Here is a 21,054-nt window from a genome sequence, read left to right as displayed (position 1 = left end):
TCTGATGGGGAAGTGTATTCATTATCTATTGCTGCATAACAAATGACCCCAAAATTTAGTAGCTTAAAACTGAATGTAAAGACTGAGCTTAAACAACAAATAGTTTTTGAGGGCCAGGAATCTCAGAGTGGCTTGACTGGTGGTTCTGGTTCAGGGTCTCTCATGAAGCTGTGATCAAGCTGTAGGGCAGGACTGTAGTCTCTGAAGACTTGACTGGGGCTGATGGGTCTGCTTGCAAGCTTACTTTCTTGGCTGTTGGCAGGAGGATTCAGGGCCTTACCACGTGGGCCTCTCTATAGGACTGCTTACGGTGTGGCTTTCCCTGGAGTGAGGGGTCTAAGAGAGGGAGCACAAGTGAGCGAGAGTGCTCAGGATGGAAGCTGCAGTCTTTCATAACCTAATCTCAGAAGTGACATCCCGTCACTTCTGCCGGATGCTGTCAGTCCCATAGACCAACCCTGGGACACTATGGTACACGAGGGTGTGAATACCAGGAGGCAGGGATCATTAGGGACCAGTCTGGAGGGTAAAAACCATAGTGAGGCAGAGTTACCAGCCATCGTCCAGATTCTCGAGGCTAAATATTATGGATTTCCTAAGAGAGAACCAGACAGAGGGCTCTGGGAGCCCAGAGGTAGCTGGGATTTTGGTTTACCCTAAGGGAAGGCAGAGGCAGGAATGTGGCTTGGATCAGGGAGGAGGTGGCATTTGGCTTGGGTCTACATGGACATGAAGGAGGTATTGGGATATCTGAGAAGGGAACTTGTGGGCATTAGTTCCAGCTCCTGTGAGCTCACAGTGGCTCCCTGGGAGTTATTTTATATGCTGCAGAGAATCTGTGGAGGTCGGGGAGGGGAAGCCCTTTTTTTGGCTGCCCCACCAGGAAGATTCCCCCCTCTTTCTTTCCCTCCCTCCCTCATTCTCACCCTTCCACCATTCCACCATCCTTCATCTTTCCTCCCTTTCCCTCCTCCCCTTTTCTCCCATACAGGTAAAGTCTCTGGCTGAATCCATTGACGAGGCCTTGAACTGCCACCCATCGGGGCCCATGTCTGAGGAGCCAGGGTCAGCCCAGCTGGAGAAGCGAGAGTCGAAGGAACAGCAGGAGGACAGCTCGGCCACATCCTTCAGTGACCTTCCCCTCTACTTGGATGACCCAGTTCCCCCACCATCCCCTGAGCGACTACCCAGCACAGAGCCCCCACCCCAGGGCCGGCCTGAGTTCTGGGCACCCGCCCCTCTCCCACCAGTTCCTCCACCAGTGCCACCAGGGACCCGGGAAGATGGTAGCCGTGAGGAAGGCACTCGCAGGGGTCCTGGGTGCTTGGAATGCCGGGATTTCCGGCTGCGAGCTGCCCACCTTCCCCTGCTTACTATTGAGCCTCCTAGTGACAGCTCCGTGGACCTGAGTGACCGCTCAGATCGCGGCTCTGTCCACCGTCAGCTCGTGTATGAGGCTGATGGCTGCAGCCCCCATGGGACCCTGAAGCACAAGGGGCCACCAGGCAGGGCCCCGATCCCACACCGCCACTACCCAGCCCCAGAGGGCCCAGCCCCAGCCCCGCCAGGGCCCCTGCCACCAGCCCCCAACAGTGGCACTGGGCCCAGTGGTGTGGCTGGGGGTCGGAGGTTGGGGAAGTGCGAGGCAGCAGGCGAGAACTCTGATGGTGGAGATAACGAGAGCCTTGAGAGCTCCAGCAATTCCAACGAGACCATCAACTGCAGCTCTGGCTCCTCTTCGCGGGACAGCCTGAGGGAGCCTCCAGCCACCGGCCTGTGCAAGCAGACTTACCAGCGGGAGACCAGGCACAGCTGGGACTCTCCAGCCTTCAACAACGACGTGGTGCAGAGGCGGCACTACCGAATCGGCCTCAACCTCTTCAATAAGTACGTGCTCCTGTTCCCACACCCTCGCCCCTTCCTACCCTGCTGCAGACACTTTGACCCCTGGAGGCAGTGATCCTGCTGCCACCATCATCTCATTTTGTGGATGGTGTTTCTCTTCAGTTGTTCAGGGAAAAGAATTGGCAATAGGGTGACAACAGTAGAAAGCTGCCCCCACCCCCATGAGAGGCAGTTCTGGTCCTAGTTCTGCTTCTGGCTGGCTGTGTCATCTTGGGTGAGATGCTTCCCTCTCTGGGCCCTAGTTCTCTGTCTATAGGATGGATTCTGAACTTTGGGTCGCCCACCTTCCCTTTTTGGTAGGGAGGCGATGTGGTGTATAAAGAACCCTGTTCTCAGAAACGGGAGACTTGGGCCAGACTCACTGGGTAGCCCTGGGCAAGGTGTGTCCCTTCCTTGGGCTTCAGGGTGTGGATATTTGAGGTGTTGGGGGCAGGGTGCTGTGTTGGACTAGTCAGTGACCAGGACCGAGCTCTTTCTAGGTACCTGGTCTTGTGCCAGGTGCTTAGCAGTGGAATGGGAGTGTGACGTTTGATTAGAAAATAATTAGAAAACAAATGCCTTACATCTTCATAGCCTGTGAGACACGGCCATCTATATTTAGTTTTCAGGATAACTCACGAAGGTTGGTAGTCGTGTCCCTATTTTACAGAGAAGGAACTGAGGCTTGGAGAAGTAAAGGGAATTGTCCCAAGTCATGCGTAGTAAGTGATGGATCTGAGACTCCTGTGGCATCAAAGTCTTCCAAATTCTAGCCTCGTAGGACCCTAAGGCTCTGGGGTTCTGAATATAGGATAGCTCAGACCCAGATATGGCCTAGTGGAAAATAGGGAGCAGCTTGTCTATAGAAACACTCGCAGAGGCTGGGTGATAACCTGTCTGAGTGGGATGTGGGATGCGGACAAAGTAATCTCTTCACTTCTCTCCTACTCTGAGGGTCTGTGACTCAGGGAGAAGGACTTAGCCTGGAACTCAGGCTTTCTCCCAGGACTCCTCGGTGCCTGTGAGGAATGTCAAAGGTCCTGGCACACAGCAGGCTCTCATTAGATCTTAACTTTCTTTCAATTGTAGTGTGGCTCCAGTGCAGGAGGAAGTTGGGTTGAGGATACCTTGGAATTTTGAAGCACTGTGAAATGGGAAACTGTCTTCTTCTCCTTGGTCCTCAGTTTTCTCACCTGTACCATGAAGGGAGTGGACCAAGTTATATATTCGACTTCCTTAGTTCTCTGAGGACACGGTTGGGCCCAAAATTAGTTCAAGAAATGGGACGGGGGCAGAGTTCCAGGAGGACAGTCATTTCATCTACCTCCCCTCTTTCTGCAGGAAGCCAGAGAAGGGTATCCAGTATCTGATCGAGCGGGGCTTCCTGTCAGACACGCCGGTGGGAGTGGCTCACTTCATCCTGGAACGGAAAGGCCTGAGCCGGCAGATGATAGGGGAATTCCTAGGGAACCGGCAGAAGCAGTTCAACAGAGACGTGTTGGAGTGAGGACCCCAGGCTGGGGCAGACTGGGCCAGGGGTTCCTGGAAAAGGAGGGCAGGAGGGAGATAAACTTTGCAAAACAGGATGAATAGACCTTCCTGCTCCCATACCTCTCTGCCGCAAAGAGATCTGATCTCTCTTGGAACTAGTCCTAAAGTCTTCCGGGTGGCCCCAGGCAAGGCATGCTTGTCCTTTGGCCTGCTTTGAGCCTCAGTTTTCCCATCCCTGATATGAGTGGGTTGATGGAACAGACCGTTAGTAACCATGTGTCTGGCCTGTACTTTTGGGGATGGATTCCATTTCAGACGTTCTATCCTCATAAGTACTTACTTAGGCCACAGGTCCAGATTTTGGAAGTCTATCAGTGGGGCTGTTGGTTCATTGGAGAAGGTCAGGGTGGGTCAGAGGTTTTCTGCAGGGAAATTGAGAGTGCCACTACACCCTTCTCTGCTCCTCAGCTGTGTGGTGGATGAGATGGACTTCTCCTCCATGGATTTGGACGACGCACTCCGGAAGTTCCAATCCCATATCCGGGTTCAGGGTGAGGCCCAGAAAGTGGAACGACTCATCGAAGCCTTCAGGTGTGCCCACTTCCCACTCCTGAAGCTGCCCTTCCCTACTTTGGGGGGCAGTGTAGGATGTGTCTACAAGTCACCTCTCTGAGCCGTATACTTTCTTAACCAGAAAATGGAAGTTATAAAGCCTATCTTGCAAGGCAGTTGTGAGGATCAGAGGTAATGTACCTAAAGTATCCAGCTCAGCATCTGGGACATGGGCATCCAACAAGTGACAACAGCATCAGCAACAACAGCTCATATTCATGGAGCTGATACTGTACTCGCTAGATATTGGGTACTGAGCTGGACACTTTACATGATTGTTTCAGTGAATACTCACAACAACCTGGTGAGGTAGGTGCTTCTCTTATTATTCCCATTTTGCAGATGAGAAATAGGAAGTTTAGAGAAGGTAAGTAACTAGCCCAGAGTCATGTGGTGAATAAGCAGTGGAACCAGGATTTGAACTCGTGTGTCTGACTCCATGACCCATGCCCTTAACTATTATCTTCCTCTGTGAATGCTTCGGGGATCAGGCATCAGACCTGGGTATAAATCCTGGCTCTGCCACTTTGAGGTATTTAGAGGAGAAACAGAAGAGTTACTGAGAGCTTGTTTCCCAACATGGGAGAAGGATTTGCTTTGTAGTCAGAAAGATCTGCATTTTCATCCTGGTTTCACCATTTATCAGCTCTGTTGCCTTACCACTTTGGACCTCAGTCACTTCATCTGTAAAATGGGGCTGCTACTAGCTACCTTGCAGGACCGTGATAGGATTACATGAGATAATGTACATAAATCCCCTGGCAAAGCTCCATGAAAGGTAGCGGTTGTGATTTTTACGTGCTAGTCTTGAGGAAACTCTGAAGAAAGACAAGAGACCCAAAGGGTTTGGGAGTATGTCTTGGAGGAAGGAGTTGGTGGTGCCAGATGGGAGGATAGTGGGTAGGTGGAGATTACTGGTGCCTGACCCTGGCCCTGACCCCTCCTGTCCTGCAGCCAGCGGTACTGTGTGTGTAACCCAGCTCTCGTGCGCCAGTTCCGGAATCCAGACACCATTTTCATCCTTGCTTTTGCCATCATCCTCCTCAATACCGACATGTACAGTCCCAGCGTCAAGGCTGAACGCAAGATGAAACTAGATGACTTCATCAAGAACCTGAGAGGTGACCCCAGACCTCCCCATCAGCTTTCCCTGTCTTTTACCTGGGAAGGGAAAGTGGGCTGGGTGGCAGGGGTGGGGAAGGAAGAGGGAGATCACATCTGCTCCCCGGAAATTAACCTGAATTTCTGCCAAGGCTGGATGTGCCCACAGCATTTACTTGTTAATTCACTCAAATAGTCATTTGTCCATCCATTCATTCCCACACTGAATATTGACTGAATAGGAGGTCCTGAACAGGAGGTGCAAGCCCTGGCTCTTACAGAACTTACACTGATTCACTCACACGTCTGTTTACTCATCACTCCCTCTTTCCCTCCCTTGTTTATTTATGCCCATAAAGACTCGTTTATTTTAGGTACCCTTTCTTCCACTTATGCATTCATTTATTCACTCCACCAACCAGCCAGGCAGTTGACACTGGGTGCCTCATGTGTTCCAGTCCCTGTGGTGGGCGCTAAGGACCAGGGAGGGGCATCTGCCACAGTCCCTGCCCTAAGAGGGCTCCCGGTTTGTGGGAGAGATACCCAGCATAAGACAGGAAGTGAACTGTGATGTCACACAGGCCAAAAGTACAGTCAGAACTCAGGGGAAAGAGAGCCTACCTCCAACATGCTTCCTGGAGGAAGCAGTATTTTCATTTTCAGGTGATTCTTGAAGGCACAGATAATGTGATGGAACAGTGATAGAGGAGGCTTACCTAGCAGTAAGAATAACAAAGGCACAGAGGCAGGAAAACGTAAAGTTGTTTGGAGAACAATCAAGAGGGGGTGGACAATCCAGTTGGTAAGGTCAGTTGGAAACAGTATCCAGCAGCCTTCAGTGCCAGATGAAAGGTGTCACCTTGACCTTTTTTCTCAGTTTATTGTATCGATGTCAAGCCCTGCCTCTCACCAAAGAGCAGCCTACTAAAAATGGCACAGATGTTAGGATTATTTAAACAGAAATGAAAGAGGGAAGTATAATTGAGGAAAAACAAACAGACAAGACAAATTTGCTGACTGTCCCAGTTTGCACGATTGGGCTCTAAGCTCTCTGGCAGCTGAGGTAAAAAGGCGGTGTGATGAAGGCTCTTCCTTTAGCACCTGGTGTCCAAGGAGGAGGTGTGGCATTTCCAAAGGAGAAAACATTTTCTTTAGCAGAAGGTTTAGAGAGAAGAGTGAGTGGGTTTCGCTCAGCAGACAATCAGAAGGATGGTAGACTTGAGAGGAGGGAATTAGACAGATCAGAGGCCATCTGGAGCTGTCTCCCAGAATCCTGCCATTAGTCATTCGTTCGTTCCTTCATTCATTTCATCCATTCTCCCTTCCCCCCTCCCTGTCTCTCTCTCTCTCTCTCTCTCTCTCTCTTTCTCTTTGTGTGTGTGTGTGTGTGTGTGTGTATGTATATGTGTGTATATGTATGTGTGTATACATATATACATATACACACATATACATATTTTATATATGTGTGTATATGTGTCTATATTTCCCCCTCCAATTATTAAATAAATAAGCAAACAAACAAATGAAATAAATACCTGCTCATTCTGGAAATTTTAGAAATATAGAAAGTTATTAAAAATTTTAACCATCCAAAATTCTGCCCCCTAGAGGCAACCACGGTTGATATTTTGGTGTATTCTAGTCTTTTTTTCCTGTGCATATGTAACATTTTATACAGTTAAGATCAGGCTGTACATGCAATTTATTATCTTGCTCTTTTCACTTAACTTGCTACAGGAATTTTCTCAGGCTTTTTTGATAAACATCAAATTTTTTAAAATAAATTTATTTATTTATTATTTTTTTTTTTTGGCTGTGTTGGGTCTTCATTTCTGTGCGAGGGCTTTCTCTAGTTGTGGGGAGCGGGGGCCACTCTTCATCGCGGTGCGCGGGCCTCTCACTATCGCGGCCTCTCTTGTTGTGGAGCACAGGCTCCAGACGCGCAGGCTCAGTAGCTGTGGCTCACGGGCCCAGTTGCTCCGCGGCATGTGGGAACTTCCCAGACCAGGGCTCGAACCCGTGTCCCCTGCATTGGCAGGCAGACTCTCAACCACTGCGCCACCAGGGAAGCCCCCATCAAATTTTTAATAGCTGTAAGTTATTTTATGAAACAGGTATACGCAACTTTACTTAAGTATTCTTCTGCTGTTAGAACTTAGGTTGTTTCAAATTTTTCCCATAAGTTGTACTTATACATATATCTTTGCACATATTTCTGAGTAATTCCTTAGAGTAGGTTCCTAGAAGAGGAATCACTGAATACTTAGGCTTGCCAAATTACCTTCCAAAATAGTTACGTTAGTATATCTGCCTGCTTCCCTGAACTCTTACTAACACTGGATATTATCATTTAACATTATTTTTTCTAGTTAGAAAGGCCAAAAAAAGTGTCTGATTGTTTTAGTCACACTGTACTCTGAGTTGTTTAGATAAATTCCCCACCTTGGGGAAGAAAGCAACTGACTATCTTGAAGGGCGCCTTTCTTGGCCCGATCCTGACCAAGGGACCGAGGGTGCCCACTCCCTCCAGTCCTGGCCATTGTTATGGCCCACGCTTGGGTGTGGGGTGTTGTGGAGAATCCCTGCCACCCACTCCCCACATGTATACTATATATTCCTGTGTATTCCCTCCACCCAGGGGTTGACAACGGTGAAGACATCCCCCGAGACCTCCTGGTGGGTATTTACCAGCGCATCCAGGGGCGCGAGCTGCGGACCAACGACGACCACGTGTCCCAGGTGCAGGCTGTGGAGCGCATGATTGTGGGCAAGAAACCGGTAAGCGCCTTGGGAGACTGCAGAAGGGACAGGGTTTGGGTGGTGAGTCCATGCCCCTCTCTGAGCCCCAGGCTCCCCTCAACTGCCGAATGGAGTGGGTGGTGATGCATTCCTCAGGGGTGGTGGGGCAGGTTGAGTGAGATTCTCCATGGGAGTGCATCTGGCACATGGCAAGGCACATCATGGGTGCTGTATAAACATTAGCATCCTTCACACCTCTGGTTTTGCCTGTCCATCCCAAGTGAGCAGCCAAGATAATAATTAGCTGATGACCAAAGCCAAGAACACACTCTAGTCTTTTAGTCAACAAACATTTACAGATGCCTTTCCACTGAGCCCAGCATTTCGATTGGCACTGGGGTCACAGATATGAATAAGATGTGGTCTCTGTCCTTGGAAGCACTCACAGACCGGATGGGGAGGTGTCAGACAAAGACACAGTACCTTCACCTTATAGTTAGGTTAATTTAGGGGAGTACACAGGGGGGAGAGGTCATTTTCAGCCCAGGGAGATCAGGAATGGCTTCTTGGAAAAGAGAACCCTGGAACTGGGGTTTGGAGGAGGGGTGGAATGTGGCCATACGGAGCTGGGCAAGAAAGGCATTCCAGACACAGGGAGCTGCAGGGACAAAGATAAGCCGAGGCTTAGTTGCTTAGACTCCTTGTGTCACAGTGACAGTGATATGTACCAGTGGTGAACTTCCTCTTGCAGTTAATGTTAAGATGCCTGAAGCTGGTGGGCTGGCCTTGCGGACACCTATTTCTTCATGCCTATCTAGGTCCTGTCTCTTCCTCACCGTCGACTGGTTTGCTGCTGCCAGCTCTATGAGGTGCCAGATCCAAACCGCCCACAGAGGCTAGGGTTGCATCAGCGAGAGGTCTTCCTCTTCAATGATCTCCTTGTGGTATGAGCACTGAGGGGAGAAGGAGGGAAGGTGGTGAGCTTGGACCCCGGGTCTGGTGTGAACCATATTAACATTGGTGGGTGGAGGCGTGGCAGGTAAGGAGCTCTGCCGTGTGATCTGAGTGCCTCTGCCTCTCCTTTACTTCACCATTTGGAGGATCCATTTGGAGGTAGTGACAGCCACACGGGGGCAGAAAATGTGAGGACCAGGGCAGATGACAGGCTTACAATCTGGGAAGTGGTAGAAAAAGTCCCTGCCCACCTCAATAGCCCAGTGGGTTGGCTGGAGGAAGTGAACCTGTGACCCTGGGGTCCGTCTGAACCCTTCCGGTGGTCGGGCTGCTTGAAGTGATTCTTAAAACCGAGCTCATCACCAGTGTAAACGTGTGTCTTTTAGAACTAGGACTCTTAGGACTCTGCAGGTGGGATGGGAAGTTCAGGGTCTCCTGTCCAACCTCTTACCCCACGCAAGAGCCAGCTTCCTGCATGGCCCTCTGTTTGCATGAGTGCAGGCACAGAAGGCTGCCTTCCTCCAAGGCAGCCAGTTTCCCGTTCAGACAGCTCTGACTGCTAGAATCTGTCTCCCAGTGGGTTTCCTTCAATAATCTTCACTCAACCCTTGGGATCACAGAGAACAAGTGTTCTCCCTCTGCTCTGAGACAGCTCCTCAGGGGTTTGAGGACAGTGACCTGTCCTTCCTTGGTCTTCTCTCCTCTAGAGCAGGCCTCCCAACCTCGGCACTGTTGACATTTGCGGCAGATGTGGGATACTTTGTTGTGAGAGCTGTCCTGTGCATTGTAGCATGTTTAACGGCATCCCTGGTCTCTACCTACTAGATAGCAGTAGTACTCCTCAACTAACATTGTCTCCAGACATTGATAAATGTCCTCTGGAAGGCAAAGTCACCTCTAGTTGAGAATTGCTGCTTTAGATGAAGCTCCTCCAGTGCCCTCTCTGAGCCTTTATTTCCTCCTCTGTGAAGTAGAGCTAATCCCTATCTCAGGGTTGTCATGGGGATGAAATAAGAGGTTAGATGCGGACTAGCCTAACCCAGAGGAGGGCCTGGCCCACGCAGGTATTGAGTAAATATTTCACCATCCATCATGTGCTGACACCTGTGGGTACCCAGCCTCATGCTAGGCACTGGGTTCCCAGAGATTAGGGAGACTCGGTCCTCGTTCTCGGGGAGCTCACAGTCTGAGCGGCTAAAAAGATGCTTCGCATAACTGTGCACTGTAACCATCCTGAAATCAAGTCATGTGCTTTTAAACGCCATTTGCAGGTGGTCTGAGGTGTTTACAACCTATGTTAGCTCAGTCCAGAGTGCCCAAGTACTCGATAAAGACCTTGGGTTGTTGAGAAGAAGACTCGTTAACTCTATACATTGCTTTATTGAAGATTGCTAATGTGCCCCGGGTCTGGTCCAGGTGGGCAAGATACATGAAAACCAGACTCCTCTTGGCGCTCCCAGTCCAGCAGTCACACACTCAGAGCACTCTCCTAAAGCCTAGCGGTGAAAGGCACTGAACCAGCACTCTGGAAGCTCAGAAAATGGCGGGAAATCTATGTGAGGTGTTAGAACAGGCTTCCCGGAGGGAGCAGCATTCAGTTAGTTCCTGTAAAAATCGAAAGTGCCTGTTGTGCATCGTCATTACATCAGGAGCTTGCATTTTTCTCCCGTCTTTCCTGTTCTGCTCCACAGGCTTCAGTTCTCCCCAGCTTGTGGGTATGCGTGTTTGTGTGTATATGTCTGTTAGTGGCGGTGGGGGAGAGGGGAGGACAGCTGCAAGCAATGGGTTCCATGTGGAAATTCCCCACGCCAAACCCCGCCTCTTGTCTTTTTCCCCACCCCTGCCGAAGGTCACCAAAATTTTCCAGAAGAAGAAGATCTTGGTGACGTACAGCTTCCGTCAGTCCTTTCCCCTCGTGGAAATGCACATGCAGCTCTTCCAGAATTCATGTGAGTCCCTTCTTGGATCCCAGCATCCCAAGAGTCTTTGCCATGGCCCTCGTGCTCATCCTTCCTCCACACCAACCTCCAGTTTTTGGACTCCTTGACAACTGGGCTAAGGTCTCCAAAGCACCTACTTGGTCCCAGGATGTAAGACGGGCCAGGGTGGAGTATGACTGGTGCCCTGGGGAGCTCACGGTCTGGCAGAGAACTGCGGCATGTATGTTTTTTTGGTGGACCAGAGAGATGGCGATCATGGTATGCATTGAAGGACTAAGCCAGAGGAGCTTTGATGGGTGGGTGGCCTCCTGGGCAGCAGAAGCAATGTGAGTAGAGGTAGAGGCATGAGAAAAGGGGTTCTAGAGAGCAGCCAGAGCTCAGTCTGCCTTTACAACCCAGGGCCATGACTACCAGGAGTCTGGGGGCTTTGGAGCAAAGGGGAGCTGCTGCTGCTGCTTACGCAGAGAAGAGGCTGGGTCAGAGTTGGACATTAGAAAAAAATTATTTCACATATGAGCCACCTTTGCTTCAGTCCTGACAGAGGTGCCTGACCTCCCCCGTCCCCACAGATTACCAGTTTGGGATCAAGTTGCTGTCTGCGGTACCTGGCGGGGAGCGCAAGGTCCTCATCATCTTCAACGCCCCCAGCCTCCAGGACCGGCTGCGCTTCACATCCGACCTGCGAGAATCCATCGCTGAGGTGCAGGAGATGGAGAAATACCGCGTGGAGTGTGAGTAGCCCAGCCACGTCTCCTTCCCCCTCTCCTGATACAGTGCCTTGCAAACACTAAGAATCCTGTCCTCTGAGGAGCTCAGAGTTGAGGATTAGCTTGTCCAACCTTCCTACCCTCATTCCAGGAACCCTTCGGCCTCTGCTTGAATAGCTTCAGTGACAAGGGGCTCATTAACCTCTCAGCCTCAGATTATTACTCCAAGCCCTAATTATGAGCCAACTCTTCCTTCTATTGAAAGGCAGCAGGGAAAAGAATCAGGGTATTGGAGGTAGGACTCTAGTTTCAGATGCCAGGTATGCTACTTATTATCTGGGTAAACTGGGGCAAAGGTGCCTGACTCTCTGAGCCCCAATTTCTTCATACATGAAATTGGGGTGGTGAAATCTCCTTCGCAGAGTTGTGGAGATTCAATGAGATAAGGTGGAGTGTGTGTCCTACATGTTCGTAGGACATGAGTGTTGAACATCCTAGGTGTCCGACAAATGTTAGCCCCCTTCCCAGCCTCTCCTTTCCTCTCCCCACATTCTAGTTCCCGAGCTGAGTCCTGGTGACCCATCCTCCCAGCCTCCAGGGGCCACATCAAGTCATTTTGATCATATATGATGGAAAATAGTGACTACATCTCATTCCTCCCAATGCCCTCTAAGTTTTCTCTTCTCCAGGCTAAGCAGTCACAGTTAAGTAACATGGTGTTAAGGAGAAAGAGGCAGGCAGAGAAAGAGAGAGACAGAGACAGAAACAGAGACAGAGGTGGTGGACAGCTCCTCGGTGAGGCCTTCACAGTTCCAGGGTCTGCTGTGCTCCTCAGCAAGGCAGGGTCACTCATTCAGCTCACCAGATCCTTGAGACCCTGGGGACATTCAGAGAGAGGGTGAGCATGCCAGGATGAGGGGAGGGTGATAGACAGAAGTCTCCGTGACCTCCGCAAGGAGGCAGGAGTGTAAGGCTGAGAGTACGGACTCTGGACTCAGGCAGACCTGCTTCCAGAATGTCGGCTCCCCCACTTCCAGCTGTATGACCCTGGGCAAGCTCTGTGACTTCTCGGATTCTCAGTTTCTTCCTCTGAAAACTGGCTACTAATACTTACCTCTGAACTGGTGTAAGGATTGAGAGAGATCGAGTACGCATAGCACCCAGCATACTGCTGGCACATGATAGATGATTTGATTCCCTTCGGTTTCCTGCTCCTGTCCTTCCAGGAGCCCTCTGCTCTGGAGCAAGGTGTCTGAGAATGGAGAGGGCTCTGGAGTGAGTGCCCTTCGCCATAGGCTCGAAGGGCCTTCCTGCCCCTCCTGGGAACAAAGCAGCCAATGTAAAGCTCAGTTTTGAAAGGTAGGGGTGGTCTGGGAGACCAGGCAGGGAAGGGGAGAGGAGCCGGAGGAGCAGACACTGAGAGGGACGAGGGAAGACTGAGCCAGAGGAGATGGCATGAGACGGGCTGGGCGCCGCAGTGCTTAGGAGATGTAGCTGAGGTTTGGCTGTCCAGGGGGCGAAGCAGGAGGCCTGAGGACAGAGCAGGTGAGGAGGGGGAAGGCCCACGGAGGGCTGGGGTCAGTCAGGTGGCCTCTCACTCCTGTCCCTGACCTTCGCTCTCTGTCTCCCCACCTGCCACCCAGCGGAGCTGGAGAAGCAGAAAGGTATGATGCGGCCTAACGCCTCACAGCCCGGAGGGGCCAAGGACTCGGTGAACGGCACGCTGGCCCGAAGCAGCCTGGAGGACACGTATGGGGCAGGCGATGGGCTCAAACGGGGAGCGCTCAGCAGTTCCCTGCGAGACCTCTCTGATGCAGGCAAGTCTCCGGGGGCCCCTGCCCAGGCTGGGGAGCCGTGGGACCGGGTGTCCTCTTCGCCTCCTATCACTGACTGCCGGCCTTCCTTGCATCCGCCACACGTGCACGCACCCTGCCTTCATCCAGAGCCCTGGGTGCCGCGCCGCAGGGGGCCCGGGAGCCGGGTCAGAACAGGCGGAGCCCAGCGTTTGGGCCAGGGAGCGCGAATGGGGCCACAGTCTTAGCCCCTCTCTCTCGCCGCTCCACCTCTCCTCTCTTTCCTCTTCTATCTGTCCAGCACCACCTCTCCTCCTCCTCCATCTTTTCCTCCTCTCGCTCCTCCTTCTCCACCTCTCCTCCTCCCCACCTCCCCCTCTTCAGCGGGGGAAAGGGAATAGGGGTGTCTGTCCCCGGGAGGGGCCCAGACCTGGTGCCCAGCTCTGGAGCCCAGCAGGGTGGGGAGGGGGGGGTTGCTGCTCTGACGCTGGGCTCCTTGCTTGTGGGTGCAGGGAAGCGGGGGCGGCGTAACAGCGTGGGATCGCTGGACAGCACCATCGAAGTAAGTGCCAGCTCCTGCCCCACTTGTCCTCTGCATGAGCCCTGCCCCGCTGCCCATGGAGCCCCAGAAGAGGAGGGGACCTGTTGCTTCCCCCTCTTCCCTGCCGGGAACCCTGCGGCTACCTCTCCCAGCCAACCACTCTCTCAATCTGTCCTCAACTCTGTCTGTCCTCACTCTGCCTGTCTCTCAGTCTATCTTCCACTCTCCCAAGCCCCCTCTCAACCCCAGGGCCGACTCCAAGTAGTGAAGCCCTTGGAGTTGGGCCCAGAGAAGCTCTTACCTCCAAGTCCTGCTCTTTGACCCTGAGCAAGTCACTCTGTCTCTCTGGGCCTAACATGCTCCCTGTCTGCAAAATGGGGATGAGGAGGAGGTACTGCTAACTCTTCCTCTCCCAGCTGAGGCTCAGATGAGATAGTGGATGTGACAGCAGAGCTCTGCAAGCTGGGGGCGCTCCATGTACAAGTACAGGACTGTGACTTGGTTTTCATTATGCTGTTGGGCAGGGGTGGGGGGGTCCTGTCTCCCCAGCTCCAGCCCTCAGGGACCGGGTGGAGTTTAGGGTTGGGGGTTTAGGACATCTAGACCGGCCTGACTTCCACCCCTCCGCCCTTCCAGGGGTCTGTTATTAGCAGTCCACGCCCTCACCAGAGGATGCCACCTCCGCCCCCACCCCCGCCGCCAGAGGAGTACAAGAGCCAGAGGCCCGTCTCCAACTCCTCATCCTTCCTGGGCTCCCTATTTGGAAGCAAGCGGGGCAAGGGGCCCTTCCAGATGCCACCACCGCCAACAGGCCAGGCCTCTGCCTCCTCTTCATCTGCTTCTTCCACCCACCACCACCACCACCACCACCACCACGGTCACAGCCACGGCGGCCTGGGGGTGCTGCCTGATGGGCAGTCCAAGCTCCAGGCCCTGCATGCCCAGTATTGCCAAGGACCGGGCCCGGCCCCGCCCCCCTACCTCCCACCCCAGCAGCCCCCTCTCCCCCCACCTCCTCAGCAGCCCCCGCCCCTGCCGCAGCTGGGCTCCATTCCACCGCCTCCTGCCTCAGCTCCTCCCGTGGGGCCGCATCGCCACTTCCATGCCCATGGCCCAGTCCCAGGCCCCCAGCACTATACCTTGGGCCGGCCAGGCAGAGCTCCCAGACGAGGGGCCGGAGGACACCCTCAGTTTGCTCCACATGGCCGCCACCCCCTGCACCAGCCCACCTCCCCCTTGCCCCTGTACAGTCCTGCCCCCCAGCACCCTCCAGCCCACAAACAGGGCCCCAAGCACTTCATCTTCAGCCACCACCCACAGATGATGCCAGCAGCGGGGGCCGCTGGGGGCCCTGGATCCCGGCCACCAGGGGGTTCCTACTCCCACCCCCACCACCCCCAGTCACCATTGTCACCGCACTCACCCATCCCACCCCACCCCTCCTACCCACCCCTGCCCCCACCCTCACCCCACACCCCACACTCGCCCCTGCCTCCCACCTCCCCCCACGGCCCACTGCACGCCTCTGGGCCCCCTGGCACGACCAACCCACCCACTGCAAACCCCAAGGCCAAGCCAAGCCGGATCAGCACCGTGGTCTGATGAACGGAGAGTGTGAGCTGGGGACTAGGGAGGTCTGGGGAATCTGCAGGAGAGGGGCCTCACACCCTCTCTGCTTCCTCAGTTTTTCCAAAACATATATACACATAGACACGTCCTCCTCCCCACTGCCTCCCTGCCTTGGGACCCCTCCTCTAACCCCCAACAGTCTCCATGGGATTTCCTTCCAGATTCAAGACTCCTTGCCACTTGAAGCCTATACGCAAGGCTCTCAAGCTCTGGGGAGTGGTGAGGACCTTTCAGAGATCCTCGTCCTCTTTCCTCTCTTCACCCTCCCCCCTCCCTTTCCCTGGAGGTCTAGTTGGGTGGCCTCAGACCTCCGGGCCAGTGTGAGCTCCCTGTCAGCTCTGGCTGGTAGGGAAGGGCAGGTGTTGGGAACAATGAGGGTGAAGGCTTCCCCAGGGCACCTCTGGCCCCATAGGGCCAGGAGGGAGCTCTGTAGAGTTGTGGCCAAACCTCAGCTGGCTCGGCCCTCTCTCTGACCTCAGGGCCTGGCCACACACCTCCATGTGTCTCTCCACCTGCTGGAGGACATGGAGTATCAGTGCACGCGGTGGGTGGGCCCCCACTTATGCTGGTCCCCAGGTGGGGCAGTGCTTCCTCTTTGGAGCCAATCTCTGCCCTCCCTTCAGTGGGCCCCAGCCCAGACCTCTTCAGCTTCAGGACCTTGCCTCTCCTTGCAACGTGCTTATCCTGATCAAAGTCCAGAGAGGTTTGGGGCGGGGAGGGGGTGGGGGGGCTCAGGTCTGGGATGAGAAGGGCGCTGCCCTCCCTCACCCATATTGCATGCCCCCCATTCCCTCACACCTACGCCACCTACAGCTGAAGACAATGCACTTTATAGATATTGCCCACACACACCTTGCTGGGGCAGGGCACCCGGCATCAGCCCTGGGGAGAGGGGCTCCCAGAGGGCCACCGTGAGCCTGAGATGTCCTTCCTGAGGCAGAGATTGGAGCCATCAAAGAGGGGGCTGGGGGCCAGGATGCCTGAGCCCTTCTGTCCGTCAAACTCTCCGCTGCCTCTCCAGCCCTTTTACAGCCCTGTTTATTTATTATAAATATATTTTTTACAAGCCCCAGCTCCTCTTCTTGCCCCGCATATCCAGCTCCTTTCTCAGCTCCTGCCTCCCTCTCCCCTCTCCACCACGGGCTGCAGTACAGACAGACAGATAGACCCTGGCTGTATGAAGGGCCAGGGACCCCAGGGCTTGGGGGTGGGGAAGGGCAGCAGTGGGAGGGGCTGTATGGAGAGGAGCTGGGGTTTAGGCATTGTCTTTTTTCCTCCTTGTATATAAGAATGTATATTTGATGCCTCATAAAAGACCTTGTGCTCACCTCCCGCCTCTGCCTCCTACTTGTGCCCCCTCCCCCCACAGTGGAGCCCCGGGAGAGAGGCCTTAGCCCAGGGAGGTGAGGCGCTGATGGTAGAAGCTCAGGCAACTGGGTGGGTGAGATGCTTTGGTTGGGTGGGAGGTGGAGGTGAGGGAGGTTTTCCTGTCTCGTTTCATTAATGATCTGCGTGACAGAGCAGAGCGGCAAGGGTCTGGGCTTTGGAGTTGATCCAGTTCAGATCCTGGCGTTTTCCCTTCCTAGTGCCCTCGGGAAACTGAGTCTCTGTTTCCTCAGTTGAAAACTTGGGGTGATAAGCCATTGCCACGTGGGATTGTGATGAAGGCATGAGGTAACGAATGTCCAGCAGCCAGCGTGGAGTAGGTGCTCAGCAAGTTAGTTCCCTTCTCTTCCTTTCACAGGTTGGATACTTCCTCTACTCTGTGGCATCTATTCTCACCCCTCCTGTGACTGGCCAGGCTTTGCCCTGGAGCCCTCTCTCCTTCCCCACAGCTGGGCCACATTTGTGTCCTTAAGGGTGTGTGTACGGGGGCGGGGGGGGGATGGTGACCTGGGCCAGGAAGTGGGGGCTAGATACATCCGTTTTAAGAGCTCTGTGTACGTACTTGGGATGTTAGATAACAAATAGCTGAGCCCCCTTTAGTTTACAGAGGAGGTGTCAGGCCCAGAGAATGGAAGGGTCTTTCCCAAGGTCACACAGCAAGTCAGGATGGGGCGTTCCTGTCTTCTAGTCCAGGACCTTTTCCAGTGCCCAAAACTGCCTCCCTATAAAATGGACATGTTTCCAGCACCACTAATCATGTCCTGGGTCTCGGCAGAGCCTAGGAGGAATGGGGGACACTGGCTCTTGGTTAGGTCAGCAGGGTCCCCAGAAGCAGCAGTCAGTAAATATTTGGAGGGCCTTCTTAGAGTGTGGAATGGCCTCTAAGAGGGAGCAGTTTGGATGGCCCCACTCTTAAGCAGCTGGGATCAATGTCTTTGTTTTCTTCCTCATATGCACATTTAAGCAAAAGCAGCAGTTGGGGCCATCTAAGCATTTGGTCCAGAATCAAGTCCAGTCGGCGGTTTTTTTGTTTCTTCCCTGGTGGACCAAGCTGGACTGCCTTTGGTTGTTCCCACTTCTCCCACCTTCAGCTTGATGCTCGTTTTGTCTTCCCAAAGCTCAGCTTTTAGTACTCAGTCAGACTTGACTGTTGGCTGTGGCAAGTCACCTTGTCCCTCAGAGCCTGGTCTTTCACCTGTAGCATAGGGATAATAGTCTTTCAGGGCAGTTGTTAATAGATGCATGTGAACTGCCTACCTCCTGCCAGACACACAGTCAGCTGTTCTCGGCCACCTACAGAAACAACTACAAACTCCTTTGCCTTGACGTTGGAAGTCCTCCACTATGTGGCCCGGGCCGATCACTGTTATCCTCTCATTTCTCGCCTACACTTTGGCCATCCATTCACCACTCCCTGAAAAGATCTGTGTGTAATTTCCAAACTCAGTATTTTACCTGTGCCTTCCCCGCTGCCAGATGTACTCCCCTAACATCCCTGATGAAGGTATTCTCACTTTTATAAGCTGGCCTTAAAGGACCCATCCCTCACAAAGTGCCCTTGATCACATTCTCTGAGATCCCTCACATCATTAGCTATCTTCCCCACTACGCCATAGCTGGCACAGTCATGACACTGGTCTGAATCACCTCTGTCCAGAGTATTGCCCAGCACAGTGCTTGGCACAGCACAGATGACACTAAAATGTTTGTTGATTTGAATGAATGAATAGTTCTTTCTAAGCTAAATCTTAAAGTATCTTGGCATTGGTTGATTTATTGATTGATGCAAACTGCAAGCTTTCAGGCCCCTCTGGAACCTCCTCATGCTTCTCTCAGCTCTCTCCTACCTTCTCCTCCTCCTCCCTTCCTCACTGCAGTCCCAGCACTGGGCCATCCCTGCTCCACCCTCCCCCTCTCCCTGGAGGCTCACCATCCAGACTGTGGAGGGGTGTTGGGCTCCTCACCTCCCCATCTCCCTGAGGACCTGAAGACAAGGAGTTCACTGGCTGTCCTCAAACGTTCTACTGCCAATCTCTTTGGCAATGTGGATGAGGAGGGATGACACACAACAAAGGACAAAGGTCCTAGAATCTCACGGAGTTTTTATCTTTATCTAGACCAGTGCTGTCCTATTATAAGTCTTTCTGTGATGATGGAAATGTCCTATACCTGTGCTGTCCAATATGGTAACCCCTAGCCACATGTGGCCATTGAGCACTTGAAATGTGGCTGGTTGCAACTGAGGAACTGAATTTTAAAATTTAAATTTAAATAGCCACGTGTGGGTACTGGCTACCATATTGGACAATGCAGGACAAGACTTTCAGAAGACAGCCTTCGGGGGATGATGTCAATACAATATAGTAATAAGTGCAGGCCCAGAAGGAAGCACAGCGTGTGTAGGAGCACAAAGAAAGGGAAAACCCAACTTGGGGCAGGGGTCAGGTAAGCATTTCTGGAACCGCTCCTTTAGCTGAGTCTTGAAGGGGGAGTAGGAATTAGCCCAGTAAAGGAGGGCATTTGTCAGAGGGAGCAACATGTGCAAAAGCCTGGAGGCGTGCGAGTATGTAATGTTAGCGGAATAATGAGAAAGGAATGCGAGAGGGCAGCCCAGGTGGTGGGCATGGCACATCCCAAAGCAGAGGTGAGCAGTCCCCATATCCTCATTCCTCTGTTGCCAACAGGTTTTCTCACCCAGGCCTCAGGCCTCCGGGGTCTCCGTAGAAGCTAAAGAAAGACCAGGTGACACATTGGGCTACGTAGTGTCTCTGTTGTAAAGCTATAATTTTTCCCTCTGTAATTAATGAGTATCTTGAGGGGAGATGCATTGACATTATGTAACTGTCTTGTTACTCCTCAAACTTTCACTTACCAGTTTTAGCATTTACTGATGATTCTTGAGGTTGCCAAATGGTGACTGTCCAATGCCATCATTCTTTTGACATGGATTAGTTGGCTCTCCAGTGTAAAGGAGAGCTTTCCCTTCTCCTATGTTTATGTATTTATATTCTCATGGACCATGCTTGTCTATCACTTTCAGTGAGTCATAACACATTAATGTCATTCTCTATTTCGATGTTCAAAATGTCCCAGATTTGGCCAGCAAGAGGCCCTCCAAGCTGGCTCCTGTGTCCTTTTGGCAGGTCTCCATCTTTCCTTGAGCACTTCCTTGTTTTCTGGCACCACAAGATGCTCCAGGCTCATCTTGTACTTTCCCTGCCCCAGCCCTGGAGTCAACCATTTTTTCCAAGGAGACCTGGAAATGCCTGGTTGACGATGGCATCTAGGAACCAAGATTTGGGCACTAAGTGTTATAGCTACGTTTTCAGGGTTTGCTTTTTTATTTGGAAAAAATTTGAGCATCTATTGATGATTTTCTAACTCCATCATTCTTTGAAGGAAGAGCTTTCCCTTTTCCCTCATTTTATTTATTTCTATCAGTGTGGAGTCATGGATTTTTATTTTACTCAATGAGTTATAATCCACTACTATCATAATTCATTTGGAATTATCATTATTTTGAATATATCATTTTATTGTTATGCATATGTATTAAGCACATAATATGCATCTATATTTCTCTTCCTCTCTCTCTCTCTCTCTCTCTCTCTCTCTCTATCTATCTATATATATATATATATATATATATATATATCCATAAATTCACATAGAGACCTTGATATCTTGAAGAGGCTCTTTTAATAATCTAGGCTAGAGATAGTAAATGGCTCTCATGGGGAGCAGAAGATTAGAAAAAGGCGTGGGGAGGAGGGGGTAAATTTCAGAGCTATTTAGGAGTTAGAAATCACAGCTCATACCTACTTCAGAATTGGAAGGGACCCTATTTTACAAATCAAGAAAGTGAGGCACAAAGTCACTGTACAGTTCATCCAGAAAACGTGGATGGAGTGAGTGTGGTCGAGAGCACAGCTGACCATTCCAATCACTGCTCCGTACCAGTTCCATGCCAGACCCTCTCTTCCAGGTGGGTGGGTGAGGCCAACCGAACCCCCAGTCCAGGGTGAGCTCCCTGCTGCTTCCCAGTTTTTAACCCTGCAGTGCCCAGACTCAGGCAGGTCTCCAGCAAGATCCAAGGATTGAGAAAGGATTCCATTTCCTGAGCACCTGTGGTTTGGAGCTGGGAGGGGGCACCATCTGAGATTTTTACAGGCAGAGTTGTACAGCAGTCAGACAGACTTGGGTTTGAACTTTGCCACTTACTAGCCATGTGACTTGGTTAAGTTTATACTTCTCTGAACTTCAGTCTCCTCATC

The 21,054-nt window shown here is 52.2% G+C and overlaps 1 protein-coding gene across 3 annotated transcripts in view; it reads left to right on the top strand.

Annotated features, from left to right (window-relative positions):
* The window catches only part of IQSEC2 (IQ motif and Sec7 domain ArfGEF 2), a 77,452-nt gene extending 60,771 nt beyond the window's left edge, over window positions 1-16,681 (top strand). For 2 of the 3 annotated variants that reach the window (XM_007116088.2, XM_055081838.1), the window contains 11 exons: window positions 992-1,887; window positions 3,226-3,387; window positions 3,844-3,966; window positions 4,942-5,108; window positions 7,730-7,869; window positions 8,649-8,774; window positions 10,634-10,733; window positions 11,294-11,455; window positions 13,075-13,248; window positions 13,737-13,786; window positions 14,402-16,681. In XM_007116088.2, the coding sequence (XP_007116150.1) occupies window positions 992-1,887; window positions 3,226-3,387; window positions 3,844-3,966; window positions 4,942-5,108; window positions 7,730-7,869; window positions 8,649-8,774; window positions 10,634-10,733; window positions 11,294-11,455; window positions 13,075-13,248; window positions 13,737-13,786; window positions 14,402-15,367 (3,066 nt within the window). In that variant the 3' untranslated portion in view covers window positions 15,368-16,681. The remainder of the gene's footprint in view (window positions 1-991; window positions 1,888-3,225; window positions 3,388-3,843; window positions 3,967-4,941; window positions 5,109-7,729; window positions 7,870-8,648; window positions 8,775-10,633; window positions 10,734-11,293; window positions 11,456-13,074; window positions 13,249-13,736; window positions 13,787-14,401) is intronic. The other variant, XM_028482639.2, reaches the window with a different exon arrangement.
* Window positions 16,682-21,054: the final 4,373 nt, after the last annotated feature.

The sequence above is a fragment of the Physeter macrocephalus genome, chromosome 21 (assembly GCF_002837175.3).
Source record: "Physeter macrocephalus isolate SW-GA chromosome 21, ASM283717v5, whole genome shotgun sequence".
Classification (NCBI taxonomy): Eukaryota; Metazoa; Chordata; class Mammalia; order Artiodactyla; family Physeteridae; genus Physeter; species Physeter macrocephalus.
The sequence above is the reverse complement of the archived record's forward strand: the minus strand, read 5'-3'. Positions and strand labels throughout refer to the sequence as shown.